Source organism: Gymnoscopelus braueri (genome assembly GCF_963280865.1).
Source record: "Gymnoscopelus braueri genome assembly, chromosome: 2".
NCBI lineage: Eukaryota > Metazoa > Chordata > Actinopteri > Myctophiformes > Myctophidae > Gymnoscopelus > Gymnoscopelus braueri.
In genome coordinates this window covers 26,576,382-26,601,761 of record NC_137604.1, presented here as the reverse complement: position 1 = coordinate 26,601,761, position 25,380 = coordinate 26,576,382, and the positions used below count along the sequence as shown (strand labels likewise).

Genomic DNA, 25,380 nt, shown 5'->3' with positions numbered 1-25,380 from the left:
AAACTGTTTATACCATACTTAGCATTTCATTTAATTGTCACATTTGTCTTACATTACCTAAAGACCCTCTTCTTTGGGCAAGGCCCCCTGAATGTATTATTATATATTATTTGTTCTCTGTTGCATGCCATGAAATGTTAAAATATTTTTTTAGCAATTGGAAAGTCAGAGTAATAGATTTTTGCCAACATGAAACATGAACATGAAAATGTTCATTTGTTGGCTAATTAATGCACTTTCAAATTAGAGGTACAAAAATTATGGTGGAACCATTATAGTAGATTAAAAAACAGCCCAATCATATTTAAGAACAGAAAGAAAGAATGTTGAGCTATAATATCCTTTAAAGTATAATATAATATAATGTATAATTGTCTCCGCCAGGCCGAAAGGCATGGCAAGAGAGTATGTTTTGCACCCTGTCTGTCCGTCCATCCGTGTGTCCGTGTGTCTGTCCGTCCGTCTGTGAACAGCTAATCTCTGGCACCGTTGGCTTGATCGCAGCGAAACTATGCACACACACTCCCTGGATGCCAATTTAGAATCTCTGCCCCAAGTTTTTCACATGGGCCTGTTATACCAGGAGGCCGCTTTTTGCCAAACAAACGATTTAACGATTTTTCATATTCCATCCTGATTGGCTAAGAATGGCTTCCAAAGTTTGCAGGAGTGCTCCGTTTTGAAAAAAATGTCTCAAATTATGGACACACCGACACAGTGTGCAATTTCCGTGACATTTTGCACGTACTTTACCACTAGGCCGAGGAAGAAATGCCACTTGAAAATTTTCTAATCAGCCTCATGGTGGTGCTGTAACAGGAGGCCACGATAACCTACCTGACCTGGCGGAGACCTGTGCTCCGAGGGGCACTTTTTCTATTTATTTTTTTTACTAATCCTAAATGTTTGTAATAATGCTATTTTACAGTATAATACAGTATTTCAACGTTGCACATATTGTATCAGTGTAAAACAGCTTTATACATGTATTTATTTTTTTCTTCATGTTGTACCTTTAATTCAGTGTACAAAAATGCTGTACTACATTATGTGAATTCAGTTCTGTCATCACTATACATGCACATGCACACATGCATATAAAATCCTTCAATGTCTTCATCCTTCAGGAGTCCGTTGAAAGTGCTAATACCACCATAGAGGATGAAGATGTAAAAGGTAGGCTCCTTGTCCGCACTCGGTCTCAGCTTTTGTCACTCACTTATAGTTCTCACTCAGGCTGCAAGTATGTTTATAAAAATCTGAAAGCATTCACCTTTTCCGAAAGGCATGAATATCTCTTAACTAACCTAAAGCATCTCTTAATTATTTATTTTGAGTAACTGTAAAATTAACTACTGCTGCCAACTTACCTCGCAAAATATAATCCACTGCGTTCTCCCCTTCCTCTGACTTTCACCCTTTGACACTAGAATCAGTTATACTGATAACACAGATTGATTTCGCCTGACACCAGTTTTTGTTTTTGAGTATGACACAACCTCTCATTCTTGTTTCTGTTTCTAAAACACTTTTCTTCCTCCCCCTTTTTCATTGGGAATATCCTTTTAATTCATGATCCGTTGCCTACCTTTTCCACTCACATAAACGCACTTGCACAATTCCTTATACTTCACCCACCCGCGCTCTCCTGACACTCATCCACCTACACAACTTCCTTCAGCCTTTCGTCTGGGTAGCTTAGTGAGCAGTATTTTGAGCTCGAAAGGCCGTTCCTCACAGATGTCTGAGCCACTGGAGAGTCCCACGTCCTCAGTCCAGAGTAAGTCCATCCTGAGTGGGACAGAGACCCTGCCTTGACCCCACCCCCTGCACCCTGTTCTCAGTCACTCGTGAGACTGATGTTCTCATGTCAAACTGTCCTTTAAGCCCTGTGTCATTGGTGTGATGCTATCACGTGATTTTCCCCGTTTTTTTTTGTCCTTCCGTGACCCTATACATGACTCATGAATCCACACGAGACACCTAGAATATCTTTAAATGTGGCTCCTTTTAATATTAGCCTCTGCGGTCTCTGTGACATTGTAAGAGGCACTTGAAAAATAATTCTAATTCCAAGTGACTGAAACACCATGTTTTTTGCACATTAGAGAATAGTATTCCCGATGCACTGAATACCATCATATTCCTTCCCTGTGGGTTTAATTAACTCAAACCTCTGTTTCTGACCTCTGAAGTTCTGCTGTCCCTGGTCCTCACTCTGGGTTCTTTCTACACTATAATTTGGTTTGAAGACAAGATATAGACGACTTCCTCAGTCTTCTATTAGCATTCTGTTCTGAATAACCTCAACACTGATTCATACAGTCTAGATTAGAACACATCCCCACCCACACTTTACTCATGTGTAACATATTATAAGCATGCAACAGCAGATACTAACATAAATGTTAGACTACATTTGAAGGCCCAAATTTTCTCTTGACTATAATTATACGTTTTTTTTCTGGTTGTAATGGAGGTAATGATTAATTACTTCATGTAATTTTTTCTGGACAAATGATAAGTCATTTCTTTCGCTATCCCCCAGCCTGCACCAATAACAATAAAGGTAACTGTCAACATCTCTTACAGTACGTTTTAACAGCGGGCGACTCTCGGGCGATCGCCGGGCGACATCGTCCAAAAGATGAAGAAAATCCATCTTTCATCGCCCCCCCGCCCACTTCGCCCTATCGCCAGTAGTTGCCAGCTCTCATAGACATATAATGCACTTCCGGAAAATACTATCCTGAATCGCCCGCTGTTAAAACGCACCGTTAGTTAAAACCGCATCTGTAGCAAGCAACTGCATCTGAGCATTGGTTTGTTTTTGGTTTTTAGGTGCTCTGTTGGGTGAAATAACTAGCATCATCCTACTTTCCTTGCCTGGTATGGCTATTAGTCATGGGAGGCACAGATTTCAATTTTTGTGTTATTTACGATTAAAACTCAAGACATTAATAACAAAAGTATGTGCCCTCCATTTCTAATAACATTGATATACTGCTACTTTGTAGAATAGCACCCGTCTGAAACTGGCTCCAAATCAATTTACTTTAACATGCACTCTCAGACTTACATTTGCCTGAAAAACAGTAGCCTAATATTTGGTCATTCTGACCTCAATGTGCGATGTCTAATTTATGATGTTCTGTGATTGTCTGTTATAGCTCGTAAACAGGAAATTATCAAAGTCACAGAGCAGCTGATTGAGTCTATCAACAATGGAGACTTTGAGTCATATGCGTGAGTACTTCTACCTTCCTGTCTGCGCATAAGCAGAGCTTCATTGGGTGCCAGGGACCCATGACCAATAATCTAGACAATCCTGTAGAATACAGTTTGTTCAGGGGCGGTGGGTAAGCCTCCCCAAATATACTGCTGGCTAGGGTGCATATTTTAGATTATAGATATAGATATGTCTGGATTATGGCGTGTCGTTGTTGCTGCAGCAACCACAGTAATATGTGTCAGGACAAATACATATTAATCTGAGGGTCCTTGACATGAAAAAAAGTGGGGACCACTGGTTTAAAAAACAAATAAGCAACTACACTTTAAAAACAAGCCCAAAATTGCTTATTATAAGTAGACATGGCAACACTGGTAAACAGGAAACCTGTTGATATGGGGCTCTCCACCCACCCCCTCTTCCCTACCTGGCCACCCCCACGGTGGCCGTGGCCAGGAATAAGGTGAACAGAACTTCCTATGCGCAGGTCTGATTAATAGATGCGTTTGCTTTTTAAACGGAAGCCTTGTGTAAAATATTATTAGCGCAGGCAGTGTACAGACTGAATGCTATTTGAGCAAACAAAGACCTATTATATCGTAGGTCGTCTACCTCCGCTCAACTATGAGCAAGAAGCATCTCTCACAGCTTGCACTCCTATTTATCAAAAGATAAGTAACTAGAAATATTTGTACGGACAAAGTTAGGCCGACTAAGAAATGTTATTCGCACTTTCCTATTGCATAATAGTCAATCCTTTACACTGTAATATTACTATGCTTGTATTTATAATTGTACCTAGAAACTATATCATTGTTTGGTATATGATTTCAGTATTTTGCACCCATATGCTGGAAAGGCAAGCTCCAACCATGACTCTATGATCATGCTTACAGTTCGAACTTGTCTGTCTGAAATATTCAAATATATCTTTGATTTCTGTCTTTATTGTTGTTCTTAAAGGAAGATCTGTGATCCTGGGTTGACTTCCTTTGAGCCAGAGGCCCTGGGGAACCTGGTGGAAGGTCATGACTTCCACCGCTTCTACTTTGAGAATGGTGAGTTATTTTGTAACCACAAACTTAACTTAATAGGTTGACTTAACTTTTTATTTTAAATCTTTGTATACATTATTTCAATCATCTTCTTGACACTCATTACATGCATTGAGTACAAATGATGTAACCACATAAAGTCCCCCAGGGGTCTATACCTAGTCCCCTCCCTTTTTGCCTCTACACCAAATCTTTTTGGTGTTATCGCAGATCTACAAGCAATGCGACACATTAATTCTTGCAAGCTTAACCACTTGAACCTTAAACAGTCACATAACCACAGTTAAACAGTAAAAATAGCATCTACAAGCTCACAATGCCTTAAGGTTAATTTAATGGGTATGGTGCACATTTTCCAGCATGTGTGTGTTTTTACATGTGTGCACGTACAGAGGGGACTGTGCCAGTTGTATATTAGTGGGTATGTATAGTGTTGGTATGCTGTTCATTATACAGGTTGTTTACTGATAAACTCCAAGGGTATGGTTCTGATCGTGTGGAGTGAAAGCAAGTGAAATTAACGATGACTGCTATAAATGGCAGAATGTCCTCTGTATGGCTAAGAATAGCACAGATAAACCAGATATGTCCCAGAAACCTGAATCAGTTGGCAAGCCTACTGTTGTCCAGTATCCAACACCAAGATATAGAATAACTAGGTAATACCACTATACAGTATATCACACATCACTCATTTGTGTTTTAGAGCTCTGTTTCCCAAACAGTGGGTTGGGACCCATGTTTGGGTCACGGACCAATTGTTATGGGTCGCGAGTAAATATCCCCTTTTTTCGTTTCCTACATTTAAATATTTTTTCTAAAGTTTTAAAATGGTTTAAACAAAAACAATATTTCATAAATATTCCATAGATATATATTTTTTAAAGTTTCAGAAGTAGTAAAAATAGCAGATCCACAAGCTCGCAACATGGTGCGAAGCAACGCATTGTGAGCTTGTAGATCTGCTATTTTCACTAGTTTGGGTCCTGGGCAAATTCCTCTTTTGGGTTTGAGCTTACAATTTTGGATTTTAGAGTATTGAAAAACTATGTAATATTTTTCATATATTATATAAATATTTAACCACACGTTGTCAGCCCAATTGAGGCTATTGTATCATTCATTATCTTGAGTATACTATATATGATTATTGCCTACATCCATGTTTTATGTAAGACAGATAAATAGATAGCAAATGCCACATTTTAAATCCTTTCAATGGGAGCTACTGTACTTGGTTGTGCAGATTTTTCAGTATTTTTGGATCCAGCACCTGTCTGATTTGGTTTTGAGATGTGCATGTCTTTCCTGCTTACACTAACCAACATCTCCTCGAACCGCCCCTCTTTGTTCTCCCTCCAGCCCTGTCTAAAGGGAACAAGCCTGTGCACACCATCTTGCTGAACCCTCATGTGCATTTGATTGGGGAGAATGCAGCATGTATTGCTTACATCAGGTTGACCCAGTACATGGACGGCAGTGGCATGCCTCGTACCATGCAGTCCGAGGAGACCCGGGTCTGGCACCGCCGTGATGGCAAGTGGCAGAACATACACTTCCATCGTTCTGGCTCGCCCAGCGTCCCCTCCCAGTAAGAGACACACAAAGCAGAAACTTTAGATTCGATGATTTACTTCACTGAATTCAAGTATTAATTCTAGCCTAAGGTCATATAAAAGTGAGCTACTCATTTGATCTTTATTTCTTTCATAAATGATGTATATACATTTTCACTGTATGACACTGCGGTATGTTTGCATTTATATGTTTCCGTTCTTTGCAGTTAATGGAATATGAAGATTCTATTGAAAACTCCCATCAACAGATCTCTTAAGAAGAGCAGTCAACTAGCCAACCCCTGACTGTTCTCTGACCCCAACCTCAGACCCTTCTGCAAGGACATGACATCACACAGGACAAAAGTATTAATACATTCTACTGTTATGACATTTTATTAATGGACATCATTCGAACCACCACTGGGTGGCAGCACTCCATATTTGGACATTATCAAAAGAGCATATTGATGACATTTCTTTTTCTTTTTCTTCTGTTTTTTAAAGCTGTTTTGGTATGCATTTTAAATATAGAGATGTTTAAAATCTACTACTGTAACCTCTCCTGAAAATTAGTTCTGTATTTTTATGTGTATTTATGTGTGTGCAATATGAAACATTTGAAAGATCAGAATGTTAAAATTGAGCTTGCTTTAGTTCTGGTGATGTATATATACATTGTGATTGTTGATGAAAAAAAAAGCCAATACAAACATTGAAATTGCTATTCTTGCTACAGTATCAGAGGAATTAAGAGTTTACGTAAATTCAGTTTATGAGCTACATTTATGTTTGTTATGAGATAAGTCATATTGTTTGAATCGTCAGATTTCAACACAATACTAATTTAATTGTAAAGAAAAGCAGATCAGCTTACATTTTGAGATATGTTTGCCTTTATATCATTGAAATAAGAAATAAGAGAATGTAGCATATATGTAATATATGAAAAATCAAGACTATTGTGTAGTGCATGGGGGGATTATTGTGAGTAAGACCATATGAAGCTATAATACCTTATGTTTGATTTGTGAATCACTGACTTGTTTGTTGCATTTGTTAATGTTGTGCATCGGTCTCGTCTCCAATGTTTCCAGTGTCCTCCAGTATCATGGAACTGTCTTAAGAACAATAACAGAATTATGGTAAATATTCAGCATAAATATAAAGACTTCATATCTAAGAAGAGGACAAATCAGCTCCTGGTTGTCAAAGCACCCCTTTACATTTTGTAAAAAGACAATGAGAAGAAAAAAGGTTCATTTTCATAATGTTTGTATTTGTATCTTATGGCTGTATGTAGGATTTCTGTTGTCATTTTATTCTTCTCATTATTAATGTTTCTTTTTTTTGTGCCAGTAATACAGAGAAGAAATGCAGCAAAGGCATGTGCAGAAGGTTAGCCTGTACCTTCATTCATGATTTATACTTTGTCGTATGACTGCGCAGTGCACCAAAAATAAACAATCTGCTATTTTTGGCGCCCAACACCATTGTACGACAGAATATAAATTAAGCATTAGGTGTCTGTCTGGTGGTTTGGCCAACAGGTCTGGAACCTGCCTTTGGTAGAAAACCTTTGCAATCAGACCAGAAGTAATGGAAAGTGAAGAGGACAGGAGAGTGGATAAGTGAGGTGATTGAAACAGAGTAATAATGATGTGTGGAGATGTCTTCCTGGAGGATCAGTGTTATACAAGTCTGTGATCTTCTCTCCACTACAGAACAATGCCAGTGTTTCCTTCATCGTTGCTGTTCTCTTTCATTTGGTTTCCCTCTTCATTTATAGGGGACACTATGATAAACAAATGTTTTTTGTTTTTTTTGACAAAACGTATGATGTCAATGCAATGCACCACTTGTTACATGGTGTGTATAAATTGTTGCCAGCACGGCAATAGATGGGTAAACATGTTTAAGAAATAAATCAATCGTTCTAAAAGGTGTGATAAGATATGTTTATGATCTGTTAATAATATGTTACGCTAGGCGATTTGTAAACCTAACAGTAAAAGTTATGATTGGTTGTGTTATTGCTCAGCTATTATGCTCAATGCTACTGTGAAGCATCTAAAATAGTGAAATAGAACAAATATTTAAATAAAATGGTAGGAAACATAGTGGGTAAAATATACATATTTTAAAAAATAGAATTTGTAACAAATGAAACAACAGTGAGAACTTAATCAAAGTATAAATGGAATGATGATTTTAAAAAATCAGTGATTCCAGGGGAAAATGGACATGGTGTGTAGAAGTCAGTCAGCTTTGGATTAGCCTATGAACAATGCCATCGGTTGTTGACGAGGTAAATCTGTATCAGCGAAGAGAGTTCACTGAGGAGGAGGTCAATAAAATAGAGACAGATTGAAGACTTTGATTTTACTTACTGGAGCTTACTGGTATAATGATTTTATTCTATAAACATTTTGTTTTTTTCTTTAAACAAAATATTCCTAAATATTGCTGAATACTCATGCAGTCAGAAATATAGGGAAGAGAAGCCCATATTAACTCAAAAGAGTAGACAGAGAATGGAATGGAACCTATAGGTTATCGTGGAACAACAGGAGATGGGGTACAGTGTACAGTCACAATGCACACAGATAGTAGCAAGTAGTGGAATATTTAACCACTTAAACCCTAGCATCCATATTGGGGAAAGCTTTAGCTGAAAATAGCAGATCGACAAGCTCACTTGTCAGCTTGTCGATAATAATGAGCCCTGATGGCACTCCGGTTACCCATAGGCTATGGGGTTTAAGCATAGGGGTAAAAAAAATAACACACGCACGCACGCACGCAAACCACACACACACACACACACACACACACACACACACACACACACACACACACACACACACACACACACACACACACACACACGCACGCACACACACACACACAGAATTTAGTATTTTACTACATACTCCGGTGCAATAGGTGGCGGTATGCAGCTAAAAGTAATAGTTGGTTCTAATCTGGCTCTAGGATTGCCATGTCCGCTTATTATAAGCAACTTTAGAGGTTTAGGCTTGTTTTTCTGTAAACGTCGCTTGTAAATAACGCTAGTTGCGGCCTGCGGGTTGCGGTTTTTTGGGCTTGTTTCTAAAGTGTAGTTGCTTATTTGGGCTTGCTTCACAATGCTGTTTAAAGCAGTGGTTTTTAAACCGAAATGCTATTTGTCCACACTCCACAGACCCCCCATCTTGAAAATATGTTGTGCCAGGGACCCCCGGGCCCCGGCCCGTACCAAATTTGTGTTGTTAAAATGTTTTTAATTTTTTCCCCCAAAATTACCTCTCTTTTTTTCTCCCAAGGTAATTTTTTTCTTGTTTTGAAAATAGCCGTAGCCTCCCCAGAGTCTGCTAGTCACTTCTTTAGGGCTTGTGGTTGGTTGCTTATTTCTCTCACAGAATCTGGCAACACTGAATGGCGCGGCGTTGTGATACATTTCAATCGTTCCGTGGGCTGGGCAGTAAAATATGTCCCGAAACGAAGTGTGTGCTTGCTATTATTTAAATTACCGTAGAAGAGTGCTATGTACTTGTAGTTTACTGCTGAAACCCAGAGCCTTCTATTGGAGAGTTACATGCAACTCTGAACTCTCGTTAATACGGCTCTGCTGAGACAACAACAAACGTACCGAATTAATATGGCTCTGCTGAGACGAAAACGAAGCTACCGACTTAGGGTGCGTTCGGAAATTACGCACCGGAGCACACTCGCCTATTAGTTTGTATTGGCCAGTGCGCTCAGTGCTGTATTTTCGAACGCACCCTTAATATGGCTCTGCTTAGACCACAACAAAGGTACCGACGTCTGGGGCGCTTCTTAAAGCGGTAAGATTATATTATTAGGCTACATTCATTTGTTTCTATACACACAGGCCGGCGGCATTACATCCTAAATCGCCTGAAATTAAGTTTAAGAGAATGCTTTGCCACTAGCTTGATTAGCACTAGCTTGACATTTTAACCTACCATAAAATCTATCCAACGAGTTGAAAAAAAGCGTTTAATTCGCCTCTCTCCTCAGCCGGTTACATGTTTTTAAGACACTGCGCAAGAGTTGCGCCCGTAGAGATAACATTACTGATTCCCCTACTGGTCAAATGTTGAATTGCATCTTCTAATGCATAGTATTATGGAACCGGCTGAGGAGAGAAGCGATTTAAACGCTTTTTCCAACTCGTTGGATAGATTTTATTGTACGTTAAAATTTCAAACATCTGAGAGCATTTCAGAAAACTTTTACTTTTTGGATACGACGTGCAGAAAGGGGTAAGAAACATGTAAAGTGGAAAATGTGCGGGAAATGTTCACCCAAACGGCACCGACAAACGAGGAACCTCATCTCGGAGCTGTATAGCGGAGTGAGAGGTTCTTTATTGAGCTATCTCCACGGTAGCTCGTGTAAAGCAAAGTAAAATTTAACCGACGGGGTTTGAAAAATCGTTTACATCGCTTAATTAGTCAGCCTGTGCCATGTTTTCCCGAATTGGGAGCAGTACTGGCACCTGCCGTGGGGGGTTCTTCCGTGTTGAATGGGTAACCATGGCACAGGCTGACTAAATAAGCGATTTAAACGTTTTTTCAACTCCGTCGGTAAAATTTTACTTTCCGGCGAAATTGTAGGTGTCTCGGACTACCTTTACTTTTTGGATAAGATGTTGCGAAAAAGGTGATATTCACTGCATTTGGACGGACTCTACCTCTGCCGGGACCCGAGACAGCAGGACCTCATCTCGGAGCTATCGTGGAGAGTGAGGTTCCAAACGGGGCTAGGTAGCGGGACGTTACAAGTTGCAGGGGGATATCCCATGTGTCTTGCAAATCCTTAGTTCTTGAGGTGTCTAGATCCAACATTTATGTTCAGACAAATCTGCTCACAAATGTTATTGTGAAAATTCTTCCTTTTCAAGATTAAGATTCTGTATTAAAGTCTATAAGCTTAATCAATGGTAAAGTGCATTTCAGATAAATAGGACGTAATGTTCAGTGGGCACTGGGTGGCGGGTATGTGCGTTGGTTTTCCAATTCAGAAAAGGACTCATTTTGGGGAAGTGGTCATAGTAGAAGTAGGCTATGTAGCCGCAAGCAAAATATTCTATTTTTAATATCTGGAATCTAGAGTTGCAATACCAACCCTTAACAGAAAGGTCCTATCTGATTGTATCTAAGAGTTGCTTGCGGCTAAGTAGTATGTTTGTATCATTGAGGTAAAAACGCATTATATTAGTACCAGCCAGGCCTCACGGGGTGTGAATGTTGTGAGATTCTGTAGCCTTGGATCAAGACTATCATAGATGTATTTTATCGATTTTGATATTTGCATATCTTTAGATACGAAAGTAAAAGTCAGACTCGATACAATACATCTATGATAGTCTTGTTCCAAGGCTAGAGATTCTGCCTGTGGTAATTAATATTATCATTATCAACCATACAACTGTAAGAATCTGGCTGTGGGTTAGGTTTACTGTTAATACATTTACACACACACACACACACACACACACACACACACACACACACACACACAAAAAGAAAAGGAATTGACAGTAAAACATTTGGCATTGTAGACACTTGTCCTTTGGCTAGCCTAAATGTTATATGTACAGGGACTAGAAACTAGAATGTTGACTCATCAATATGCTAAGATTGTCCATGGAAAGAGCCATTTGTAGCATATTAATGAACCATTTCAACCATGAAATCATAAGTATTGCTGACGTGAAACCTGTGTAAAATGATGTGGCACCAGTGGGGTTCTCAACCTTTTCAGGCTACGACCCCCCCAAAATACTCATATTTGAACTGGGGACCCCCCACCCTGATAAGCACTTGGAATGTAGGAGTTGAGGCATTCAATTTAGTTTGACTCGGTTGCACAGATAAATATTGTGAAAATAGCTGATCTACAAGCTCTGCTATTTTCACAATTTAGCCTATTTCTTATATATATATATATATATATATATATATATATATATATATATATATATATATATATATATATATATATATATACACACACACACACACACAACAGCAGTGCTATACATCTCCTAGAACGATAGTTTAACTAGCACTACACACAGCAAAGTACAGAGAACATGGAACACATAGAACCCATTTTACAATGCCTCTGTTTTACATTGACACATTTGATCCTGTGCTTAAAATTGAATGGATACAGTGTATATTGTTTGTTTCTGTTTCTGATTTATGATGCAGATAAATGATGTAATTTTGGTTTTCATTTGAACTGCTGCAGATCCACTAAACAACGGCCAAGAATGTTAGAAGAAGCCAAGGAGCTGGGGAGGCGCTTCTGCTCTGCAGTAGAACAGGAACTAGATGAAAGAGAAGAATATTGGTATTTAGAAGAAGACGAAAGAAAGAGTATGGTGGAATTGCTCTACGAGGAGTGTAGTTACAAAACAGCTCGTCTTCTTCTTCATGGAGAGGATAATTTGTATAAATGTGAGCTACTACTGGATCTCTACTCCTATTTGAAAGAGGAGCTTCCCTCCGCTCTTCCAGAATTAGAATCAGTTTTCCAGTCTGTTTATGGAGTCTGGTCCATATTCCTCTCGGATAGAAAGACTTCCCACCTCCTAGAGGTGCTGAAACTGCAAGATGAGAAGAAAGCAGTAGAGCTGTTGGATGTCCCAGTTAAAGAGAGTGAAGTGAGGATCTTTGTTCAGTGCTTGCCCTACATCTCACAGCTCAGGTAAAGTAAATGTAATTTCTTTCACATTTTGTCTATATATAAAAGAAGTTCAACTGTATTGTGAAACGTGATCTCCGTATGATACCAATGTGTGTAAACATTTTCAGATTGTTTAATTTTTCACGGACTGATGGATACAGTATCCATCTTTCTTTCGTTCTGTTTATAAAGCAGAGTTTATTATGTCATTTTCATTTGAACTGTTACAGGTTCTCTAAGCGATGGCCAGGAATGTTGGAACAACCCAAGTTCCTGCGGAAGCTCATCTGTGCAGCAGCAGAACGGGAAGAAGAAACAGGAGAGAAGATTCTGGAATTGTTGTCTTCTGTGTGTAATTACAAAACATTCCTCTGTATGCACAAGGACGATAGTTACTACAAATCTGAGCTACTCCTGGATCTGTACTCACAGTTGAAGGACTATGAGACGCAAACGGGCAGAAGTGTTCTCCCAGCACTACAACCTCTCTATCAGTCAGTTCCTGCAGCCTGGTCCATATACCTCTCAGATAGAAAGACCTCCATCCTCCTAGAGGTGCTGAAACTTCAACAGGAGAAGAAACCACTAAAGCTGCTGGACGTCACAGATGAAGAGAGTGAAGTGAGGATCTTTGTGCAGTGCCTGCCCTACATCTCAAAGCTCAGGTACAGTAAATGACTGCATTGTCTTTCAGTATTTGTCTACATCTCTTATAAAAGCTCAGTTGCATACCTTTTTCTAAAGATAATGGGGTATAATTAAAGCACTTGCATTTATTGTGAACGAGGTTCAAGGGTCTGAAAATTCCCAATACATTTCTGAAACAATTCTGAAAAGATTGGTAGGTAAGTTCACCTCAGGAATTTTGGAAATATGGACAATTTTATTATAAAATCATACCTTTAAAAAAAATAGTTAAAAGTCTTATGAAAGGTTTTAGGTTACCGGTAAGTATATGCCCATTAAAAGGTACATTTTGCTGATATTCAAACTATTTTCTTTGCCACATTATACAGTGTTATTGTTTTCACATAAGAACAACGGAATTCAGGTTGAACATAGGCAGAGTTTGCCTTTAATTGAATTGTAGACATGCACAGCATTCGGCAGTGCACTCTTCCATCACATGTACAGTATATTGTACAGATAATTAGCTAGCATACCATTAAACAGGAATTCAGTAAAATGGCATCTACATGAACAGTATATTCTGATGATGCAGATTGCAGAGCTGGTTTTAATTTTGGTCTTAATTTGATTTTTTGCAGTTTCTCTAATCAACGGCCAGGAATGTTGGAACAACCCAAGTTCCTGCAAAAGCTCATCTGTGAAGCAGCAGAACGGGAAGAAGAAACCGGAGAGAAGATTCTGGAATTGTTGTCTTCTGTGTTTAATTATAAAACATTCCTCCGTATGGACAGGGACGCTAATTGCATCAAATCTGAGCTACTACTGGATCTGTACTCACAGTTGAAGGACTATGAGACTCGAACAGGCAGAGGTGTTCTTCCAGCTGTACAACCACTCTATCAGTCAGTTCCTGTATGGTCCATATGGCTCGCAGATAGAAAGACCTCCATCTTCCTAGAGGTGCTGAAACTTCAACAGGAGAAGAAATCAGTAGAGCTGATGGACACCACAGATGAAGAGAGTGAAGTGAGGATCTTTGTGCAGTGCCTGCCCTACATCTCAAAGCTCAGGTACAGTAAATGTATTTTCTTTCAATAATTGTCTTCATATAAAAGCTCAGCTGTATTGTGAAATGTGATATCTGCTAATTTATGTTTTTAAGCATGATGAATCACTGGTGAGTTAAGAGTTTAACATCACAGTGTTGTTCTTTTCCTATGACAATGTTTACCCTAGCAGTAGTCTGCAAAGTACAGAGATAAAACATTAGCATACATATTTAGTGGGAACATTTTTAGATTGTTTGATTTTCCATTGACTCTTGCCTAAAATCTGATGGATACAGTGTCCATCATTCTTTGTTCTGTTTATAAAGCAGAGTTTATTATGTAACTTTCATTTGAACTGTTACAGGTTCCATATTCATCGGCCAGGAATGTTGGAACAACCCAAGTTCCTGCAAAAGCTCATCTGTGAAGCAGCAGAACGGGAAGAAGAAACGGGAGAGAAGATTCTGGAATTGTTGTCTTCTGTGTTTAATTATAAAACATTCCTCCGTATGGACAGGGACGCTAATTGCATCAAATCTGAGCTACTACTGGATCTGTACTCACAGTTGAAGGACTATGAGACTCGAACAGGCAGAGGTGTTCTTCCAGCTGTACAACCACTCTATCAGTCAGTTCCTGTATGGTCCATATGGCTCGCAGATAGAAAGACCTCCATCTTCCTAGAGGTGCTGAAACTTCAACAGGAGAAGAAATCAGTAGAGCTGATGGACACCACAGATGAAGAGAGTGAAGTGAGGATCTTTGTGCAGTGCCTGCCCTACATCTCAAAGCTCAGGTACAGTAAATGTATTTTCTTTCAATAATTGTCTTCATATAAAAGCTCAGCTGTATTGTGAAATGTGATATCTGCTAATTTATGTTTTTAAGCATGATGAATCACTGGTTAGTTTAACATCACAGTGTTGTTCTTTTCCTATGACAATGTTTACCCTAGCAGTAGTCTGCAAAGTACAGAGATAAAACATTAGCATACATATTTAGTGGGAACATTTTCAGATTGTTTGATTTTTCATTGACTCTTGCCTAAAATCTGATGGATACAGTATCCATCATTCTTTGTTCTGTTTATAAAGCAGAGTTTATTATGTAACTTTCATTTGAACTGTTACAGGTTCCATATACATGAGCCAGGAATGTTGAAACAACCCAAATTCCTGCAAAAGCTCATCTGTGAAGCAGCGGAACGGGAAGAAGAAACGGGAGAGAAGATTCTGGGATTGTTCTCTTCTGTGTTTAATTATAAAACATTCCTCTGTATGCACAAAGACGATAATTTCATCAAATCTGAGCTACTACTGGATCTATACTCTGATATGAAGGACTATGAGACTCAAACGGGCAGAAGTGTTCTTCCAGCACTAAAACCACTCTACCAGTCAGTTCCTGCAGCCTGGTCCATATGGCTCTCAGCGAGAAAGACCTCCATCCTCCTAGAGGTGCTGAAACTTCAGAAGGAGAAGAAACCAGTAGAGCTTTTGGATGTCACAGATGAAGAGGGTGATGTAAGGATCTTCCTTCAGTGCCTGCCCTACATCTCAAAGCTCAGGTACAGTAAATGTGTTTTCTTTCAGTATTTGTCTACGTCTTATAAAAGCTCTTTGCATACCTTTTTCTAAAGATAACGAGGTATGATTAATGCACTTGCATTAATAATTAATAAGGTTGGCAAAGGGTCTGAAAATACCCAATAGTTTTCAGAAAGATTTCTGAAAAGATTGGAAGGGAAGTTCCCCTAATATAAAAAAGGATACCTTTTTAAAAATGGTAAACTTATTTGGGGGGGTTCGCATTAGTCTTAAAGGACAACTAACTTCACCCATTTTTGTTCAACCCATCTTCATATAATAGGTCCTCAGTCACTAATGCTCATGATAATATGGCACCATTTTTCTTTACTCAGTCTGTCTCTCAGAGGATGGGGAATCCAAGCTAATAGAAACTGCAGTCTTTCTATTCCTGGAAAGTTAGCATGCTATAATGGAAGCCATTGTTCTCGTTAATAATAAAATAAATGAAAAACCTGCCTAACGATTTTGTCTCTGGTAGGCAGGTTTCTGAAATGTCCACAGCCCTCCTATGAGACAAAGACGGAGTACCATTTGATCAGGAGCTTTAGTGAGGACCAATTATATGAAAATGGGTGAAGTCATCCTTTAAGACATATTTTGGGTTAAATGTATGCACATTTATAAGGGAAACGTTGCTGATCTTCAACCATTGTTTTGTCACAGTGTTATTGTTTTCACATGAGAACAAAGGAATTCAGGTTGAAAATGTGCATGATTTTCTGATGATGCAGAGCTGGTTTTAATTTTGGGTTTAATTTGAACTGTTGCAGTTTCTCTAATCAAATTCCGGGAATGGCAGAACAACCCAAGTTCCTGCGGAAGCTCATCTGTGAAGCAGCAGCACAGGAAGAAGAAACGGGAGAGAAGATTCTGGAATTGTTCTCTTCTGTGTTTAATTATGAAACATTCCTTCTTATGGACAGGGAGTCTCTTTTCTTTAAATGTGAGCTAATGCTGGATCTATACTCTGAAATGAAGGACTATGAGACTCAAACGGGCAGAAGTGTTCTTCCAGCACTAAAACCACTCTACCAGTCAGTTCCTGCAGCCTGGTCCATATGGCTCTCAGCGAGAAAGACCTCCATCCTCCTAGAGGTGCTGAAACTTCAGAAGGAGAAGAAACCAGTAGAGCTTTTGGATGTCACGGGTGAAGAGAGTGAAGTGAGGATCTTCCTGCAGTGCCTGCCCTACATCTCAAAGCTCAGGTACAGTAAATGTGTTTTCTTTCAGTATTTGTCTACGTCTTATAAAAGCTCAGTTGTATACCTTTTTCTAAAGATAACAAGGTATGATTAATGCACTTGCATTAATAATGAATAAGGTTTGCAAAGGGTCTGAAAATACCCATTAGTTTTCAGAAAGAATTCTGAAAAGATTGGAAGGGAAGTTCCCCTAATATAAAAAAATGTATCTTTTTAAAAATAGTAAACTTATTTGGGGGGGTTCGCATTAGTCTTAAAGGACAACTAACTTCACCCATTTTTGTTCAACCCATCTTCATATAATAGGTCCTCAGTCACTAATGCTCATGATAATATGGCACCATTTTTGTCTACTCAGTCTGTCTCTCAGAGGATGGGGAATCCAAGCTAATAGAAACTGCAGGCTTTCTATTCCTGGAAAGTCAGCATGCTATAATGGAAGCCATTGTTCTCGTTAATAATAAAATAAATGAAAAACCTGCCTAACGATTTTGTCTCTGGTAGGCAGGTTTCTGAAATGTCCACAGCCCTCCTATGAGACAAAGACGGAGTACCATTTGATCAGGAGCTTTAGTGAGGACCAATTATATGAAAATGGGTGAAGTCATCCTTTAAGACATATTTTGGGTTAAATGTATGCACATTTATAAGGGAAACATTGCTGATCTTCAACCATTGTTTTGTCACAGTGTTATTGTTTTCACATGAGAACAAAGGAATTCAGGTTGAAAATGTGCATGATTTTCTGATGATGCAGAGCTGGTTTTAATTTTGGGTTTAATTTGAACTGTTGCAGTTTCTCTAATCAACGCCCGGGAATGGCAGAACAACCCAAGTTCCTGCGGAAGCTCATCTGTGAAGCAGCAGCACAGGAAGAAGAAACGGGAGAAAAGATTCTGGAATTGTTCTCTTCTGTGTTTAATTATGAAACATTCCTTCTTATGGACAGGGAGTCTCATTTCTATAAATGTGAGCTAATGCTGGGTCTATACTCTGATATGAAGGATTATGAGACTCAAACGGGCAGAAGTGTTCTTCCAGTACTAAAACCACTCTATCAGTCTGTTCCTGCAGTCTGGTCCATATACCTCTCAGATGTAAAGACCTCCATCCTCCTAGAGGTGCTGAAACTTCAGAAGGAGAAGAAGCCAGTAGAGCTTTTGGATGTCACAGATGAAGAGGGTGAAGTGGGGATCTTCCTTCAGTGCCTGCCCTACATCTCACAGCTCAGGTACAGTAAATGTGTTTTCTTTTAGTATTTTCTTTTAAATACAAAAGCTCAGCCGTATACCTTTTTCTAAAAAATAATAATAATGAGGTATGATTAATGCACTTGCATTAGTCATGAACTTGCAACTAGGTTTGCAAAGGATCTGAAAAGTCGTAGTGCATTTCTGAAAAGTTCGGTAGAGAAGTTCATCTCAATAATCTTTTTAGAGAACTTATTTGGGGGAGGGGGGGGGGTTGGAGATTCACATAAAAAAGCAATACTATGGCAAATTGGCAATACTATGCCCGCCTAGCGCTTGGGGCCAGACCGGCAGTGGTGTAAAGTAGGCCTAACCAAGTACATTTACTCAAGTACTGTACTTAAGTACACTTTTGAGGAATTATTACTTTACTGGAGTATTTTCTAATTACCAAAGCACTTTGAGCTTGTAGAGCTGCTATTTTCAAAATATTTTTTTAATACATTTTGAACTTGTGAAATGGGACATAATGCACAATGACAGCAGTAAATATTTTGATGCCAATATTTTTGTACTTTTACTCAAAGTACATTTCAGTAAGAGTATTTCTACACTGCAGTATTGATACTTTTACTTAGGTAAAAAATATGAGTAGGCTACTTTTTCCACCACTGGTCTTGGGTCTGAGAGTCTAAATCTCATCAAATGGTGGTCCGTGGCTCAAATGCCGAACAAATAATGGACCTTGATATGAAAAGGGTTCTCTAAATAAAACAATAACAACATTTCGGACCGTTTCTCGCACACCCCCGGTAACACAGGCTGCGCAGCCTCTCGTCTGTAGTAAAAAATAAAATACACTTTCACTACTCACCAAAACGAAGACGGTTTTAAGATGTTGAAAGGCTACTTTCCTTAGTGGGAACACTTAGTTACCCCACTGCGCCCCCTACAGATCCGGTCAATGGAACTTTTCCATTGACATGTTTTCCTTCCGGTGAAATATTTTCTTTTCTGGCCAAAAAGTCTATTTTAGACGTGAGGTGGGGGGCTCCGAGTGTAGCCACTAAGGAAAGTAGGCTTTCAACATCTTAAAACCGCCTTTGTTTTGGTGAGTAGCGAAAGTATATATTTTATTTTTTTACTAAAGACGTGAGGCTGCGCAAGCCTGTGTTACCGGGTGATGTGGGCAACGGCTGGAAGTGGAAAGTAACATTGCGTTAGGAGAAATTCCTTCTATAGTCCATGAGCCAGACAAGATTTCATTATCGAAAGAGTGGGCAAAACCATACCTCTATTAAATTGTTTATAGGGTCAATATAAGTAAATAAATATATGATCCACAGGATAAGCTTTTTCATATTTATCACACATTTTGTTATTTTCCCCATACATACATGTACAGTAGGTGAAAACATGACAAAATTAAAAAAATAGTTATCATAATGAAACTTCCCCAGTTGATTACTTACATGAAGACAATGATTTATCGTATTACAAGTTTTCTGAAATTGTATATCTAAATTAGGCATTTAGTCCATGAGTCAGAGCCCCAAAATTGAGCCAGATATTGAATATTCCCTCATTAAAAACCTTTGACTCCAACATCTTAACAAAATGAAATAAGAATGTTCACTCTGGCTTTGTCCAATGTTCCGATGTTGATTCTGGAAAGTTATGCAAATTCGGACATGTTTTCCTAATGCCTAATTTGCATATTTAAATATACAATTTCAGAAAACTTGTAATACGATAAATGTTGTAATTTTTTCACTTGTCATGTACGTATGGGGAAAATAACAATGTGTGATAAATATGAAAAAGCTGCTCCTGTGGAAAGGTTATCATATATTTAGTTACTTATATTGACCCTATAAACAATTTAATATAGGTATGGTTTTGCCCACTCTTTCGATAATCATTGCTCAATTTTGGGGCTCCTGCTCATGGACTACTAACTCTATGGACCAGAGTTAGGGGCGGGCCGTTCTGCGCATGCGTTAAATGCGTCAAATATTTTAACGCAATCAATTCCAAAAATGTATTACCGCCGCTAACGAGAATTTTTTTACAGCATTAGGAATTCATTAAAATTGCAATCCTCTGTATGAACAGTGCTTTCTGATGATGGACATAATTATGTAATCTGCGTTTTTAATTTTAACTGTTCCAGTTTTACTGATGAATGGCCAGGAATGGAACAACCCACGTTCCTAGGGAAGCTCATCTGTAAAGCAGCCGAACAGGAAGAAGAAACGGGAGAGAAGATTCTAGAATTGTTCTCTTCTGTGTGTAATTACGAAACATTCCTCCGTCTGCACAAGGACGATAATGGCTATAAATCTAAGCTACTGCTGGACCTGTACTTGTATATGAAGGACTATGAGACTCAAACAGGCAGAAGCGTGCTTCCAGCGCTACAACCACTCTACCAGGCAGTTCCTGCAGTCTGGTCCATATACCTCTCGGATGGAATGACCTCCCTCCTCCTAGAGGTGCTGAAATTACAACAAGAGAAGAAACCATTAGAGCTGTTGGACTTCTCAAATGAAGAGAGTGAAGTGAGGACCTTCTTTCAGTGCCTGCCCTACAGCTCACAGCTCAGGTACAGTAAAGTGTTTTCTGTCAGTGAATATTTTCTTCATATAGGTATAGATGACCCCAGGTTTGATATCCATGAGGCCACGGATCTAAAGGCAGAGAATATGCACCGACTCCCTTTTGTGACTTTTATTAAGGCATCCAATCAAGTTATGTTTTGAGCCCAATGCTCTCCTTCAGACTGAATAAGATGGGCAGAGACGCCATCTTAACCACGATTTTAAAACATCACTATTAATTGACCGTAGAGGCTAAGTATAACCGTGTTAAAACAAACCCAAAAACAAACACTTTTCTACTCTGGTCCAAAAGAAATGAGAAACTGAAAATACTATTTTGTGATACAGTTGAAGAGCCTTGCAGACAGAGGTCCTGCAGCCTACATGGATGTTTAAAGATGTAGCTTTTATTTTCTCACAAAGAAAATAAATGTATTATTTGTTATTTTGCGTGTGTTCTTTGGCTACTGTATTGTGTTTTGAAAGGCAGAAACTAGAAACCAATAAAGGAAGATGTAATATAAAACCTTTAATTTACAAATGTTATACACCCATAGTGTTGTGGAATAAATGTATGGGTAATTTCAATTCTCCAATTGCAGTGGTTCTCAAAGTGGGATCCCCAAGGATCCCCAGCTATCTTTGATTGGGTTCCAGGGGGTCCACACCTAAATGATTGATATTTAGGAACCAAATGGACCATTACAGATCTGACTTCAAATGGAACCAAAAGTACCCTTGCGGGTGCATTTGGTTACATTTTCATACTTTCAGAGTTAAAATACCACTATACAGTATAGATTGGGGTCCCAGAGATGATGTCACATCAAATGGTTGAGCCGTGGCCCAATGAATGCCTTTGGCTTTACGTTTTTCTTAGACTCTGAGATGTCCACAAAAGATTAAAAAGATATAATAATTGCTTGTAATTTTTATTTTTTCAATTTGTATGTATGATTTCATTGAGGTCTGGACACACCGGTCTCATTAGGTGCTGACCACATAACCTGCACTAATCTATTTATGATAATAATAAAACCTGTTAATAGTTACATCCCTTAGGTAATTGTTTTGCATTTCTTCTCCAGATCCAGCAAATCCGTTCTTCTCCGGCTCCTAACGCTGGTCTCTGGGGTCAGTGAAACGGACAGAGTGATGCGAGCAGGGTCCCTGGGTAGAGCCCTGGGTGGAGAGCTGGACCTCAGTAAGACCAGACTACACCTGAAGGCCTGCAAACGATTGGCCCTGGTTCTGAAACACTGTGAGGGACTGACAGAACTGGACCTCAGTCACTGTCAACTCACTGACCAGCAACTAGGGATTCTGATCCCCCACCTGCACAAAGCACAAGTCCTGGAGTGAGTAGTCTTGTAGAATGGACTGATGTGTGTGTGTGTGTGTGTGTGTGTGTGTGTGGATGTGCCCGTGTAGACATTTAGGAACTAATCTATCCTTTTGTCCTTTCTCTTCCTTGTGGTGTTGTAGTCTAAGTCACAATAAACTCACAGATGCTGTAACTGACAGATTACTCCAGCTGCTCTCCACCAATACCTGCATTAAAACTGCACGGTGAGTGTGATAATGTAGAATACTTGTGTTTGAATGTGTGCATTATGTGTGCATTATTAACACCTGATAACTTACAGTATCAGGTGTGTAGAGAAACCAATCATCAGCGTGGTTTACTCCACACAACATACTGTACATAATAAAAGTAACATTTTCCATCCTTTGATTTCTTTTCAGACTCTTGAACAATTGCTTCATGGACACAGCCCCCTTCATGAAAGACAAGCGCTTTGAAATAAACAACGACGTGGACAATGGGAAAAAGAGGCGAAAAGAGCAAAAACACAAAAAGAATGAAAAGATAAATAACTATGTTGGCACTCTGAACTATAGTTCATACACTCGCTACGCACCACTTTACTGAAGATTCACAGTTACATTTTATTTTGTACATTGATATATCATAATCTACGGCAGGTCACACAGCTGTATCTAAAATCATTAGTTACAAATGCCGCTTCTAGAGTCTTATCAGGAGGCTGTCGTACATTTAAAGCTGCATTGTGCGATCTTTTTGGACAATAGACCTGAAAATACTATACAATTTTCCTTTGAAACGTTATGTCCACATGCTATTCATCCACATTGTTCTTTTTTGCCTCCTTTCTAAAGCATGTTGACAAAAGCCCAACAGACGCTTAAGCTCCTAAGGCTTCAGACTCTCATATCTGAAACACCTTTTACATTTGCATTTCTGAATGACAATTCTCTAAAATAAACACAAATCTTACAGATGAATGCATTGTTTTTTATGCTCCACTTTTATCATATTTGGTGAACTGAATGAATTCAACTAGAAGCAGTTTCTCTTTGGTGTATTTCTGAATGAAAAATATTCCAGATGACTGCATTGTTTTATGTTCTTATAATTTCTTGTGAACGTATTTCAAATAATTTGGTTTCATACCAGTCATTGTCACTGCATGCACAAAAGAAAAGTAAATGTCATTTCTGAGTTGCAAAATAGGCATATAAGCTACATCTTTGAAATTCTCCTGGAGGTACAGTACATAGTAGATTTGATATGTAGCCTAGGTAATGGATGACAGTTGATGAATGCCTTTATGACATTTCAGGTTTTAATTTATGTGCTAGAAAACTGCCCTTCAGTTTGCAAGTTCGATCCGCAGCACAGTACCAGCTGAAGACCGTAATTAATCATCCCAGGCAGCTGTGAGTCATGGTAATTCTTGGCCATCGTGTCTCATTCTGACAGAAATAGTCCTACCAAGAATAACGCTGAGCTGATGAGGAGGAGGTAGAGCAAGGGTCTGGGAACCAGAAGCTTCCCATTTTGATCCGTGGCTCCATCTATCGAAGTGTCCTTACCACATGAACCTTAGAATCCCAATTCTATTGTACATCAGCTAGTTTTGGCAAAACAAAACGGTGTTGAGGGCAAAAAGGAAGGGGCCTATTATAGACCCTTTGGGGACTCCAGTCAACTGTGAACTGAACCCCTCAATGCTCCCTACAAGCAGGCCCACGGTCACTGTAACCTCACATTTGTGCCATTCTTATGAATATTGTCGCAGGCAGAAACCTTGTATCTCCATTTTTCAACTTTTTTGTCGTAAATTAATGCCTTACTTCATGCAAATGTGCTGCCCAAAAGTAGTGAAAATAGCAGTTCTACAAGATCACAACGACGCACTGTAAGCTTGTAGAACGTCTATTTTCACTATTTCAAAATGTTTTTTTAAATGATAATGAACAGTTGAATGGTTTTGGACCTTCAAGGTTTCCACCAGACAGTGATGATATATCACAAGAATTCCTGGAGGGAATTTCATTACACTTGTCATAAAAGTTCTGTTTGACTCAAGGATTAACTGATCACAATTTAGTAGTCAATGGTCAAGGTCACTGACTTCACAAAACACGTTTTTGGCCATAACTCAAGAATTCACTTGCTAATTATAACAATGTCTCACAAATGTGTAATAGAATCAAATTATGAAGTGACTGTTTTGGTGGCCATGGTCACTGTGACCTCAGGGCTGTCCCATTCTCTTGAACCTGATATCTGGTCTGGAGGAAACGTCATTACATCTGGCACAAATGTCCAGTCTGACTCGATGAAAAATTGATTAGTCAGTTATTAAGTGTCTTTGATAAGTTATGCATAATTAAAAACATTTATAACAAGTGTTATGAAACCTTATAAGTGCATTATAAATGCGATTATAATGCATTATAGACCCGACCTTAAAGTAAAGTGTTAATGAAAACATTTTCAAAAGTCATCTATAATGACATGCCCAAAATAGAGACTATGGAATTTACTTCAGTACTACTGTATATGGTAAAAACAAAACAAAAAACGAAAGAATAAAAACAAATCAACAATGAATCCACAACTCAAGGTTACTTTTACACTTGTACACTTTATTCTCTATCAGCCAAGAACACACTGCAGCCATTTTATTTTTGTCTTTTTGAAGTCATTTTCATAAAGTAATACATGCCCTTATAGATATTTGATTATGTATACTATATGTATATAGCTGTCATCACCACAGAAACGGGATGTTGATTCTTCAAATTAATTAAAGCCTACCTGTCACAGTGAACTCCCACTAGATTTGCACTTTGCACTTGATTTTCTACTGAAATTGCACTCAAAGTAAACAGTGATAGTGGAATAAATACATTGCATGTTGCAGATACTCGGTGCTGTGAATGATACTGTATGTACTTTAAACTTCTGCTTTGTCACACCTGTGTCTGGTGTCTCACCATCTTGTCAATTGTCGCTGCTCCATTGGCTAAGTTGTCCTGTATCTTATGTTCTGTGCCTAAAAGCGTGAAGGTGTGCTCTCCTGACACAATTTTAGGAGTGTGGTTGTGCAAAATAAAGGATCTCTTTCTTTGCTAAAATAAATTGGCATTCACATCTGTTTCATACACACCTCAGCCTTCACAAAATGCATCACCACCAACCTGGTCCCACACACACTGTCTGAACCAAAAGTTCAACACATTTTT

The 25,380-nt window shown here is 38.8% G+C and overlaps 2 protein-coding genes across 8 annotated transcripts in view; both read left to right on the top strand.

Moving 5' to 3' along the window:
* camk2d2 (calcium/calmodulin-dependent protein kinase (CaM kinase) II delta 2) overlaps window positions 1–7,779 on the top strand; it is a 42,971-nt gene extending 35,192 nt beyond the window's left edge. For 2 of the 3 annotated variants that reach the window (XM_080442770.1, XM_080442769.1), the window contains 5 exons: window positions 1,128–1,176; window positions 3,171–3,246; window positions 4,196–4,290; window positions 5,650–5,878; window positions 6,071–7,779. In XM_080442770.1, coding sequence (XP_080298896.1) covers window positions 1,128–1,176; window positions 3,171–3,246; window positions 4,196–4,290; window positions 5,650–5,878; window positions 6,071–6,074 — 453 coding nt within the window. In that variant the 3' untranslated portion in view covers window positions 6,075–7,779. Of the gene's footprint in view, window positions 1–1,127; window positions 1,177–1,681; window positions 1,781–2,548; window positions 2,570–3,170; window positions 3,247–4,195; window positions 4,291–5,649; window positions 5,879–6,070 lie in introns of all 3 variants that reach the window. The other variant, XM_080442771.1, reaches the window with a different exon arrangement.
* Window positions 7,780–9,500: 1,721 nt separating this feature from the next.
* LOC308078968 (uncharacterized protein) lies at window positions 9,501–23,097 on the top strand. 5 transcript variants are annotated; one of them, XM_080420305.1, is made up of 12 exons: window positions 9,501–9,688; window positions 12,126–12,584; window positions 12,794–13,228; window positions 13,832–14,263; window positions 14,607–15,038; window positions 15,375–15,809; window positions 16,602–17,036; window positions 17,830–18,264; window positions 20,397–20,828; window positions 21,912–22,181; window positions 22,309–22,392; window positions 22,570–23,097. In XM_080420305.1, the coding sequence occupies exons 1-12, from the start codon at window positions 9,633–9,635 to the stop codon at window positions 22,754–22,756; spliced, it is 4,092 nt and encodes a 1,363-aa protein (XP_080276431.1). In that variant the 5' UTR covers window positions 9,501–9,632; the 3' UTR covers window positions 22,757–23,097. The 5 variants fall into 5 exon arrangements, with proteins under 5 accessions (XP_080276431.1, XP_080276434.1, XP_080276435.1 ...); XM_080420308.1 differs by lacking the exon at window positions 12,794–13,228; XM_080420309.1 differs by lacking the exon at window positions 17,830–18,264.
* The last annotated feature ends 2,283 nt before the right edge of the window (window positions 23,098–25,380 follow it).